We start from the raw sequence: 12222 nt of genomic DNA, 5'->3' as shown, positions 1-12222 counted from the left end.
AGTATGTTTCCTATCCCAACAAAGCACGAGACGAATTTTCCCCATCAAATGTTAGAAGTTTCGTGAGCTCTAGGCAACTGCTGTCAGCAAAAATCTTTACACTATTACAAATTTGAAGGGTTCCAACATGTGAGAAGTTCGAGGTGTTAGGTAGAAGGTGAGTCAATCTCTTTTGAAATAAAGCACCACAAAGACATGCAATATACTAATTATTTTGCGTTTGGATTAATCTCCATTGATATAAAATTTATTTATATAATAGAAATTAAATTGTTATTATAAACATTAAAAGTTAATATTAACAGTATCATGATACACCATACAACAGACAACTTTTTGTATATAAAAATTAATATATATTATTAATACATAAAATGTTAATATAATATATCATTTATTACCATTTAATTTTATTAAAATAATAATAATAATAATATCATCATTATTAAAATTTTATACTCAATATCTTAAAATAAAAATTAAATAATAAAAAATAATATTTTTTTTATAAAAAAAATATAACATTTTAAATATTAGTATTTATTTTTTAATTCACTAATCGTTACTGTTATTTGTTGCAGGCACATGAGCGAGGGGACCATTACAGTCAAATACTACTACTTGGATAATGTGAAGGAGAGTGATGTAAGCAATGTGTATCTATCAACATTTCATAAAATAAAAATGGAAGGAATCTTTGTTACTTTTTGACAATACTGCACCTGCTGGTTCTTTTTTATTTCTCATTGTCTCAACACCTGTCTCAGTTAAAACCCCAAGAATGCTTGTCACATCAATTATCCAACCATAACCTTTTTTTTCCTTGAAAATATTAGTAACATATACTCCTGAAAAGACATATCTTCACACCTTGTTTGTTGAGTGAATTAAACGTAGCTATAAAGAACATGAAGTGAAATTAATCACAATTCAAATTATATTAACAATAATAGTTCTAATGTGTATTGATAAATGTAAGGGGAAAAAAAAAAATTGAGAATGATGCTTAGCGTTTCTTCTTTTCCCTTTCTTTTGCGGTACAGATTTGAGTTTCATTAGGATTTCACGGGATTTAAATATCAAGATCGTCTTTCATTCCTATGTAAAAGAAAAGGCAAAAAAGTATGAATATAGACAGGGGTTGCTGTAAAGAATACATATAATTGGAAAGCTTATTTTGAAATAATTTATTATAGTTATTATATTTTTATTTTCAATTTTCAGAAATATAGAATTACTTATTACATTGTTGTAGTTAATTTTATTTAGTATTTTTTAATTAATGACGGAGTCGATCAATTTAAATTTCATTCAATAATCGAAAGCCAATAAAAAGGAACCATTAAATCAAATTTAAACAACCTCTTTCGGGAATCATTGAGTTAGGTTGCACTGTGGAGCCATTTGGTTCTTTTGAGTGGCAAACCAAGCCAATCCATACAATGTATACAATAATAAGGTTTAACAAGACTTACAATGATGAAATGAAAGGGTTGCAAATCCACCCCACACCTAGCTAAACATGTGTATTACTTGAGAACTAATAAAATGAAAAAGGAAAATCACCATAAAATTAAAACAAAAAAAAAAAGGATAAAAGAAACCAACTGCTTGCACTCATCTCAATTACTTTCTGACAATTCTATGGAACATAACCATCAGATGTCAATGTTCACATAATCACATTCAATTATAAAGATTTCATCTGCCAAAATAAAAGGAAAACAGTGTTATAAAAGGGTGAAAAACAATTTAGAAGAATTCAATGGATCATATAACAATGCTTAATTAGTACTCCTACCTGGTCTTTGAGTTACCAAGAGTGAGTTCAAGATCATCTGATACAAATTCTTCATGGATCCTTTCTCCTTCCCATGGCTTCACAAGCCCCAATGTGTTGCTTCCAAATGCAAATTCATCTGAAACAGCTTCAGACATTGGAATATCAGCAGTGTGATCACAACCGGGTGCAACAGCAGGAGAGCATGTTCCCCTCTGACCAGGAGTCCACATGCGTGAACCGCTACCAGCCAAACCATCATCCTTGAAGGCAAAAGGGTTTGAAGAAACAAGGGTGAATGTTGGTGAATTTGGACTAACATGAGGAAGTTTGATGCCAGCAAACCATTCAGGGTCAACAACTTGGCGGCCAGGGCTAGGAGGACTAGAAGATGGTAGGAATGAGTAGTGTTGTCCAATCCACCCCGGCCGCGCAGACTGATCGTCCCAGTCAGCATTGATTCGTGGCGTTCTAGCGGTTGGAGAGCTCAGTGGAGGCGTGACAGGAGCGCTGATCGAGCCACTGTGTAGGTAGAGATGGGGAAGCTTGGGAGATGATGCTGAAGATGAGGCAGTGGAGAGGTTTTTGAGCCACGGAATGAGGGAATTACCATCAGCATTCGGATTTGTGGTGTAAGGGGATGAGGATGGACTTGGGAAGGAGGATGAACCAGGGCTTGGATTGTAGGAAGCACAAGGACTTGGATGGTAAGATGAGCAAGGGCTTGCTGCTGCTGATCCACCAACTATGTCCATGCGCTCCAAAGGCTTGCATCCCTGATTGGACAAAGATATTTTCATTAACTGATTATAATGTAGCATGTGGGAAACTACTAATAGCATGTTTGGAACTGTGTTCGATCATGCTTTAAAATCATGTTAACGCAAAAGATACTACTAGTAGCGTTGGAATGAGCGTGAACTCATGACTGATCAAATGTAAATCCAGAAACACTAAGTAGGGTAAAGGTATATAGATAGGATAGGATTTGTATGACCAGAACAAATAACAATTACATAATCAAGCAATGATAACATGTTTGTAATTAAGTAAAAGTATGAGTTATTCAACTCTGCATGTTCTCAGTCTATGATGTTACTGTGAAATCCAACCAATGTAGCATAACTAGTCAAGACCTTATACCATGCTTGGTTCATCTTAATTCTACAGAAAATAATTGCTTATTTTTTCAACAGCTCTATTAGAAAGTTGAAAGATATAAGTGATTATTTTTCCAAAATAAGTTGAACCGAACATGCTGTTAGTAATATAATGGCTACGGAAATGAATGAGCAGTTGAATATATGATAGCACGTTCAAACTATTTCAAGCAAATGCATGGAGAAAAGGTGAAAGTGTCAAGCCAATGCACCAAATATCACTGATGGAAAGGTGAATTGTGTAGTTATTCACTGATTGTGGTTCTGCAATAAAATTTGGTTGCATACAAACAAGCATTAGACAAAGTGGTTAATTTACTGCATAGAATCTAAACTTTCTCGCATTGCATTTACCAAGCCTAAAATTGAGAACCAAATGCTCTGACTTCCTTGTTGCTCAAGGCACTGCAACAATTAATCTATATTAAACTTAGGCAGTGCTTCTTTTAATAGATGGAAAAGGAGAAGATGAAAACCAAGGGCTTAAAGGTGGAGTAGGAAAAATGATTATGATTTTTACTCATTGTTTAGTTAGAGGAGTTTAAAAAAAACATTTTCAATTCATTTTCATGTCATAGGAGTGGCCAAATTTGAGGTTTGGAGGGAATATGAGTTGCTTGAAACTTCTTAACATTTTCAGACTTCTTCATGCTAAGTAATTTTCATTTTAATTTTTTTATTAATCCAATCAAACGTACCCTTAAATTTGTAATGTCAAGAGTTACATTTTACAATTACAAGAAAAATGCTTTCTAATCTAAGTCTTCAGGGATTGAGTATAAATAACAAAAAGTAATATGTTTTTTTAAAAGAAATACATTTATTATATAAGAATTGTTGTTATTTTTTTCAATAATAGTACAAGAATTTGCCACTCAAGTTTGTTTTTCAAAAGGTCCATTTCACCACACAAAACTTACATTTAAAGACATTTTTAGTAAGTTAATTACAGAGAAAAATGAATAACATTGGATACTAATTATGATATGCAAACATCAGAGACACGTCTCTCTCGTTCAGGAGAAGGAAAAGAATATGAACAGTAGCTTTAAAGTACCTCGCCACAAAAGAAGGGTCAATCATGAGGAAAACGGAGGCAAAAGACTCAACAAAATGGAATCCTACGTGGCCACGCTGTCTGAAAAAGTCAAAAAGCTAATGCTACTGTGCCTCACAACAACACAGACATAGCACAAAGCAAAACAACAAACACAACAACCACAGTTAACCAAAGATGGCAAAAATGCCCTTCCCATTTGCCCAAATGGCAAGGTCCATGCAATTATTTGGGGCAAGCACCCATTGGGGGCATTTTCGTCCCTAAAAAGATTCCTGGTTTCTCAGGTTACCCATCAGTCAAGAAAGAGAGAGAAAATCTGTGATGCCTCCCCCTGTTGCCATGACCAGTGCCTACCTGATCCACCGTACGAAGCCAAGGAATATATAACAAATTTAATTCATTTAATTATAATTGTTACATTTTTTATAAGTAAATAAAATTTATTAACGATGAATGTATGAGGCATTCAAGATCAAAATAAATGATAAATTATATATTGTTGTATAATAGTTATTATTCAGGTTTTTATATTAATATTGTATCCAAAAAATTTTGCATATGGACTATCAACATGCTTTCCTGATAAGTTGATAACAATTCATCTTAATTATGTTGTAGAATGATTAATGTCATTGATGTGTAATCACATGATCGGAAATAATTATTCTTTCATTAAACAAAAACAAAAGTATTCAATGTTTATTTTTTAAAATTTATTTATTGCGTTACAAAACAGAACTATTTAATATATTAGTAAAACATATAAGAGAAGGTAAATAAATTTTAATAGATTAAGAAATAAAAATATTATATTTAATATTATCAATATAATTTTTTAATAAAACTTTATTTATATATTCCTCTCTCAGTATCCTTTTCTAATGTTCTTGGTGCTAATCAACATGCTTTTTTAAACATCTTGTTAATAGGATCTTAAAAATACTCAAGACAATCCATTTAATCTCCCAAAACTATGCACTTCACGTATAACATAAAAAAAACGGAAATAAAAGAAACACTTTATGACTTAATTAGCAAAGCGTTTAACTAGAGGTTTTTTTTTTTAATTGTCACTTCAGAAAATTACTTAAATTAAAGAGTAGAAAAAATTGGGAGTGAAAAAAGGAAAAAAAAAAAAAAGAATATACCTTTCGGTAAGTGGTTCCATCAGGTTCAACAGTCCACCCAGCTTCGTTGCATAGAGCCTTAAGCACTTCATTGTTGTCACAGTGCTTCGGAAGCTTGAAATTCCCGTACATTCTCAGACCCGCAAAGATCTTTGCTGCTATGGCTCTTCTTCTTCTCTCTCTTCTCTTGTTGTTTTCTCTCTCCTTCCACGTTGGTAGCCTCGTCCCTGACGTCATTTCTCACAAAAAACCAAATGGGTACTCTCCAAACACCCAAAAGAAGACAACTTTGAAGCAGATTCGAGTGAACAATGATAAATAAGTTTGTAGGTCGGTGAGAAATTAGTAAAGTTAGCACATTTAGTGGGTTTGGGAAATGGGTTCGGAGCCGGAGTGTGATCAGAGATCGGAAAAGATCTGTGCCGGAAAATTGGTCGGGAAAATGGGAATGTGAGAAAGGAAGAAGAAGAAAAAAAAAGGGTGAATTATAAGAGCGTGGATTTGGGGTTGAGTACACGTTGAGGAGGCACTTGATTAGCCAAATTTGCGGATCAAATTCACGATCATAGTGTTTATTAGATTTTTATAGAGAGAGAAAGAGAGAAATGGGTTTAACAACATGGCACCACCACTACTCCAAACCCTTTTTTCCCTCACTTTCTCTTCCTTTCTTCCTTGCTGCTGGCAGTGAACAGTGGTGAAGTGAGGAGTGGGTGTGAATTTGTGAGGGCTTCACACTTGTGGAGCCTGAATCTATAATGAGTTTTTTTTTTTCTCTGTTCTTTTCTGAATTTAGAAAAGTTGGTTACTTTCCGTTAAATGTGAGGGTCGGTGAATTTTCCTATTTCTCTTTATAGATTTGTATAGAAGTTAATTTGATAATTTGTTCCTAATATTTTATCAAAATTTTTATTTTAGTTTCTTAAAATAATTATTTTAGCCTTTACTTTTTTTTAATCATTAATGCTAATGTGATCAAACAAAAAATTAATACATAACAATATTTTAATGAATTAAATTATCGTTAAGAATTAAAAACAAAAATTTATTAAAAAAAATTATTTGAAGAAACTAAAATTAAAAAATTAATAAAATATGAAGATAAAAAAATATATTTGAATATTAAAAGTTATATTTTATCTAATATTTTAATTTTTAAAGGATATCTAATATTTTGTTTGATTTATTTTTATAATTTTAAATTAGTCTTTTGATAAAAAAATTTATTAATTTATAATTTACTTAATTATGTCTGAGTTGTCTTATATAATACGACTAACATATAACATATTATTAATAATGTATTTTTAATGTTTTTGGATAAACTTTAGTCTATAAATTTAGAGTTTTTAAAATTAAAATTTTAAAATATAAAAAATATAAATATCACATCATTATCTATATCAATTTTATGTTGTATTATATGAGTTAAGTGTGATGTTATATAAGTTTATTTAAAAAAAATATTGAATTACTAATAGAGAGATTATATAAAAAAATAATTTTAAATTGAAAATAAGAATAAAATGAAACAAATTTACATTTTTAAAATTTTAATTTTATTTTGTTACCTAAATATTTATGGTTATATAATATATCAATTTTATGTTATATTATATGAGTTAAGGTTGATGTTATATAAGTTTATTTCAAAAAAAAATAATGAATTACTAATAGAGAGATTATATAAAAATTATTTTTCTATATTGAAAATAAGAATAAAATGAAAAAAAATCAAATTTAAATTTAAGTTTATTTCCTTATTATTTATGGTTATATAATATATCAAATATATAGATGTTAATGTATTTATTAACATATTGTTAATATTTTAAATTTATTGATATAAATGTAAAATTAGGTGATAAAGTAAAAAGAATCATGTATCAAAATTAATTTATTTTTGAACTAAGAATACCTTTTAAAAAGACATAATGTGGGCTTTGATAAAAGTGAATTAGTATTAGTCAAAGTGGTGCCAACTTTTGTTTTTGTTCTGCCCCTCAAAAGTTAACCCCAAAAAACATAAAAGTGTGAAACATGATTTTTATCCTACCCTCTTTTTGCCACGGTCATGTGGGTTTCATTAATGAAAGTTCAGGAACTGGGTTCAATTAATGCAACTTTTTTCCTACATTGGTCAGGGATTCAATTATGGAGAAGAGCCTTTGTTGTGTATAATGGAATTCCACTTGTGATAATGGGATTCAATTAGTATACCCTCTTCTTCCTAAACCATCCTAATATCTCTTTTGTAATTAACAATACATATATTATCATCAAGGTTAAAAGCAAGCTTCCGAAACTTAACATAAATTTTAAATTCACTGTAGAAAATGTCTGAGAGAGGAGGAATTTGTAGCTAAATGTTTCAAAATAAAATAAAATATTTAAATATGTGCTAATAAAATTGTTTTCTCAGACTTGAAAATTTAACTATAGTGAAATCCACAAAACTTTTAACAATAAAATAATAAGCATTGTATAATTAATTTGGAATATGAAGCGAATTGAAATAAAGGAAACCAAAAAAGTGACAATAAAAGTTATGACTAGTGACTAGGAAGAAAGGGAATAAATGGAATGGGGGGGGGTGTTTGATCTTTACTGCCTTAATAATGAAAGATTGGGCATGTAATATACAAAGTTTATAGTAAGAAAAAAAGAGTTGAAGAGATGGAAAAGAGTAATGTAGTATACAAAACTTTCTCTTGGATTGTGAATTGGGAAGGAGAAAGGAGCACTTCAGTTCTGCCACAAATGAACCCTTTGAGAACGTGGCCAGAGTTTTTTTTGTATGTCTTCACTCCCACCAACCATAGTACCTTTAATTAGTGTTCGGGGAGCACCACTCAGGGCCTACAACACAGATAAGACACAATTTTCACTGGCCAGGTGCTAAAATACAGAGACATGCACCCTTTTCTTTCTTTCTCAATATTGTGTATTTTGGACTTACTATGTGTTTGGTTCAAATATAAATCAAGTGAAAAAAACATTATATTAATACAAAATTGACTTCTCAATAGATGGTGATTATAAGAAGGAATATATTTCTTTCTATTGGGCAACCGTTGGTGTTGATGGGCTATGGATTTCTTATATGTTGAAGAATTAATAAAATAATTTCTGATACGGTGTATAATGCATAATATTTAAGATATAGCTTTGCCTCTTAAGTTGGAACCTGATTTCATGAATCTTTACCAAAAAGCATATGAAAGAAGTATTTATTAGTAAAATTATAGTAGAGCATTTTTATTAGTAATTGTTTATGTTCAAAGTTACTTGTGGAACATGTTTGCCTAACCATTTTAGTAAGATCAAAGAATATTATTAAACTAATAAAGACAAATTACCTAGATTTTTATTTCAAAATTTATGCAATATTAAAGGTTCTTTAACTAGTTGGAGGACTTGATTGTTGGGAAATTTAAATTTAATTAATGAATAGTGGTTACGTTGAAAGATAATTTTTTGTTTTAAAAAAAGTTTTTATTTGGGAGCCTATGATTCAACATCTTCGTCAAAAGTTGTGATTGTAAATTTTGAGTCAAGGTTTCTCTCTACCTATGATTGTAAATTTTTAGTTAAAATATGTAAAGGATAATTTTTAATTTGTTATATATTATTTAAATTACAGAGTTAATTAAGTGTTTAATCTCTATAAAATTTATATAATTTAAATCTAATTTTTATAAAATATTTTATTAAAATATAGTTTTTTCACAAAAAATATTATTTTTAGTTTATTTAGCTGATATAGTCCCACCAAAAGCTAGTAATTAGCAATATCTTAATAGATCACATTAACTAGATGAACTATGAACTAAAAATAATAGTTCATGAAAAAATAAGGATTATATCTTAACAAAATATTTTATAAAGATTAAATGTAAATTATGTAACTTTTATAGGAACTGAACACTTAATTAAATATAAAAAATGTTAAAAATTTATACGATTAAAAATATTTTAACTAGTAACAAAACTTAATTGTTTTCAAGTTTAGTTAGAATTTGATGTCCAAACCTTCTCAAATATTGAGATAATAAAAATATTTATTCGTGAAATTGTAATTGACATTTTTGCTGAGATTCAAAATCACAAATTTATGGTTAATTTTTTTAAAATAACATAATTTTTTTTATTAAAGGTCATTTGTTTATTTTTCATCATTTTCCTTCAAAAACTTTTTTTTTTTACACCCTAACAAAATTGGAGACATAATAAAGGCGCACGTGTTAGAGATCGGCGCACGTACGAATGAATAAGTCCGTTATCTGCCTTGGAGATGCGAGGGGAGCAAAGCAACGACTCAATATGTGGGTCCCACCTTCCCTTGTGGTACCCATGGGTCCCATTTTCTCATTTCTGAGGTAAACTAAAATCTTATCTTTTTTTTTTTGTTCCTATGGTTTAGAAATAAGAAAAAAATAATTTGTATTTTAAATAATTTAACATTTATTTTAACATAAAATTGTTAAATAAATAAATTTTAGTTACAACAAAATATATTTAATGATTTAAAATTGTTTGTATAGAAATTTTAAATAAATAAATACTTAGATAAGTTTATTGCAAAGTATCAAAACTATAATTTTTTTGGTAAAGCGGAGATATTATTACTTACAATAAAAAATTCTTTTAATAGAAAAGTGTTGTTAATTACATTTATTATTATACTTCTAAGTAAAGAGAGATGAACTGCCGTTGGAGAGATAAACATGCTCTTAGTATGTTTATTTGATGATGAGACACGTCTAAACATAAAGAGTGAAGCTATAATGATTAGTTTTGTATCAATCATTGGTTTCAAAACCTGTAAATTAGAAAAGGGTAAAATGTGCTTTTATTCTTAATTGTTTTTAATATTTTGATTTATTTTTATTTTACATTTAGCACGTTTAATTTTTTTATTGATATGGTGTAACAAAATATTAACATATGATGTAAAATTGTCATATAACAGCTTTTTAATTAGTCATATTATCAATAAAAGTGTGTTTTAGAAAGGTATTTCAACTAACTGAAAGTATTTCTAACACTACTTTTCAGTTACTAATTGAAAGTTTTTTTTTTGTACTCATTAATAATTTATCTCTTTATTCTTTTAATTTTTTGAAATCTAACTACTTTTATCTCTTTTATTTTCTAATTTTATTAAAATATAACAATTTTATTAAATCTTATTTTTATGTTATAAAAATATTAAAATAATAATATATATCAATTCATATTGTCTTATTTTATTTAATGAAATATTTAAGATAAAAAAATTATAATTATTTAAAAATATATAATTATCAATTTTTAAATCTGAACTACAAATTAATAACGTTCTTATTTGTTATTTAACATTTATCATCTAGTTCAATGACTAGTTTTAATAAATACTTTCAATTCAATCAATTAATTTATATATTTCAACTTTCAATCTTAATTTTTTAACTATTTTTTCACTTTTCAAATAATTTATTTTCTGATTTTACTAAACACATCTTAAAGATTAAAAGTGTTAAATTTATAAAAGTAAAAAGTTAAAATTTTAAAAAATATAGACTATATATATATATATATATATATATAACATTAAAAAAATTAATTTATCCGTATTTTCTTGTTTTTCTTCTTATTTAAAGACTATCTTCTTGAATACTTTACTATTAAAAAGTTCTCATTTACTAAAATGTCAAGTATTGAGGTTAATACAATATTTATCTAACAAAATATTAGAACAAAATTTTGGGATAATTTCTAAAGTAATTTTAATGTTATTTTTAATTAAATATTAGAGCTTCATCTTTATAAGTGGTAATAACTTTAAATGTCAAATTTTATAATAAATTTATCAAAGTAAAATTTTTATTTTTATTGAAAAGTAATGCTAAAAGTACTTGAAAAAATGCACATAAGTTTTCATCCCAAAGATTAAGCTATTAGTATAAAATTTAAAGGTCTATACTAATAAAAAACCAAGTTAGACTAAAATTTGTTATATAAATACTATATATTAGTATTTTATATTAAAAATTTATTTGTTTTTATGGTATACTATATTATTAGTATAAATCCATTACGCCTGTACTAATAATTTAGCTTTCGTGAGAAAAATATACTAATAAGGTTAAATTTAATGTTAAGTTGTTAATGAATGAATCCTTTTTTCATTGGGTATAGCCATAAATGTAAAACAATATTGTAATATATGGAAACTAGCGCTGTTATAAAAAGAAACATCCAAAATGCATTTGTAAGAGATTCTTTTAAGTTTTCTAATAAAAGCTTCTCATGGGAAGGATAGTTTTCTATAATAAATTTAATTAAAATATATTGATAATATAAAAGTTTTAAAATTATTATTCAAACCATAGATTAAAATATTATTAAAAATTATCATTTTTAAAATAATTACTTCAAAAGTCATACTTATTATAATTTTTAATTAGTTGATAATATATCCTTTTATTTTTACATCGATAAAGGTAAAAAAGATTTTGTCATACTAAAATAAAATTTAACCATATCAAAAACATTAATAATATTTTAATAATTATAATTTCCATAAAATATAAATTTTAAAAAATAGAATTCCCATAAATAAGGAACATTATGCATAACAAACACCCATTTATATACATAGATTCAAATCCTTCATCGTTTCTTTAAAATGAAGTTAATAAAATTTTTTATAAACATTTTTAAATTTTAAAACTTTTTTTTAAACTTATGTGATGATGTTTATATGAACCAGAAACATTGATTTTTGCCTAATAATTGGCAAATCTTACTTGGTGTTGTCGGGTGGTATCTCTAGAAAGAGAGGAAAGAGCCATTTTTAAATTCCATTAATAATTACACTAATTTAGTTTTGAGTTAGATTTTTAAATATGCTGGTTATTATTATTTTTATTTGATTTTGATGCCAATGTTATGTACAAGTTTTCTAGAATGAAAGCTTCTTTTTGTATTAGAAGGTTCATATAAATAAATGTTATTATTTATTTGTGTTAACTTTAGTTGTAGTGAGTCAAGTTTTATTTTTATTTAAGTGAGTACTAAAGTAAAAACATATTCGCTTCAGTAAAAATAAAA

General features: G+C 27.4%; 1 protein-coding gene across 2 annotated transcripts; it reads right to left on the bottom strand.

Annotated features, from left to right (window-relative positions):
* Positions 1-1797: 1797 nt before the first annotated feature.
* LOC113856265 (BES1/BZR1 homolog protein 4-like) lies at positions 1798-5599 on the bottom strand. 2 transcript variants are annotated; one of them, XM_027488014.1, is made up of 3 exons: positions 5149-5599; positions 2249-2556; positions 1798-2164 (listed from the first exon to the last, which is right to left on the bottom strand). In XM_027488014.1, exons 1-3 carry the CDS (start codon positions 5362-5364, stop codon positions 1798-1800), a joined length of 891 nt encoding a protein of 296 aa, XP_027343815.1. In that variant the 5' UTR covers positions 5365-5599. The 2 variants fall into 2 exon arrangements, with proteins under 2 accessions (XP_027343815.1, XP_027343814.1); XM_027488013.1 differs by having other exon boundaries at positions 1798-2556.
* Between the last annotated feature and the right edge of the window lie 6623 nt (positions 5600-12222).

Source organism: Abrus precatorius, unplaced genomic scaffold (genome assembly GCF_003935025.1).
Source record: "Abrus precatorius isolate BTA unplaced genomic scaffold, Abrus_2018 Scaffold11, whole genome shotgun sequence".
Taxonomy (NCBI): domain Eukaryota; kingdom Viridiplantae; phylum Streptophyta; class Magnoliopsida; order Fabales; family Fabaceae; genus Abrus; species Abrus precatorius.
Note: the sequence above shows the minus strand (reverse complement) of the source record. Positions and strands in the feature narration are given on the sequence as shown.

What these genes read in the sequence shown, in the direction of transcription:
- LOC113856265 (XM_027488013.1), bottom strand. Translation starts at nt 5,364, where the DNA reads ATGACGTCAGGGACGAGGCTACCAACGTGGAAGGAGAGAGAAAACAAC. An exon ending in ATGGAACCACTTACCGAAAG is followed by an intron (nt 2,557 to 5,148) that starts GTATATTCTTTT and finishes TTGTCCAATCAG; the next exon opens with GGATGCAAGCCTTTGGAGCG.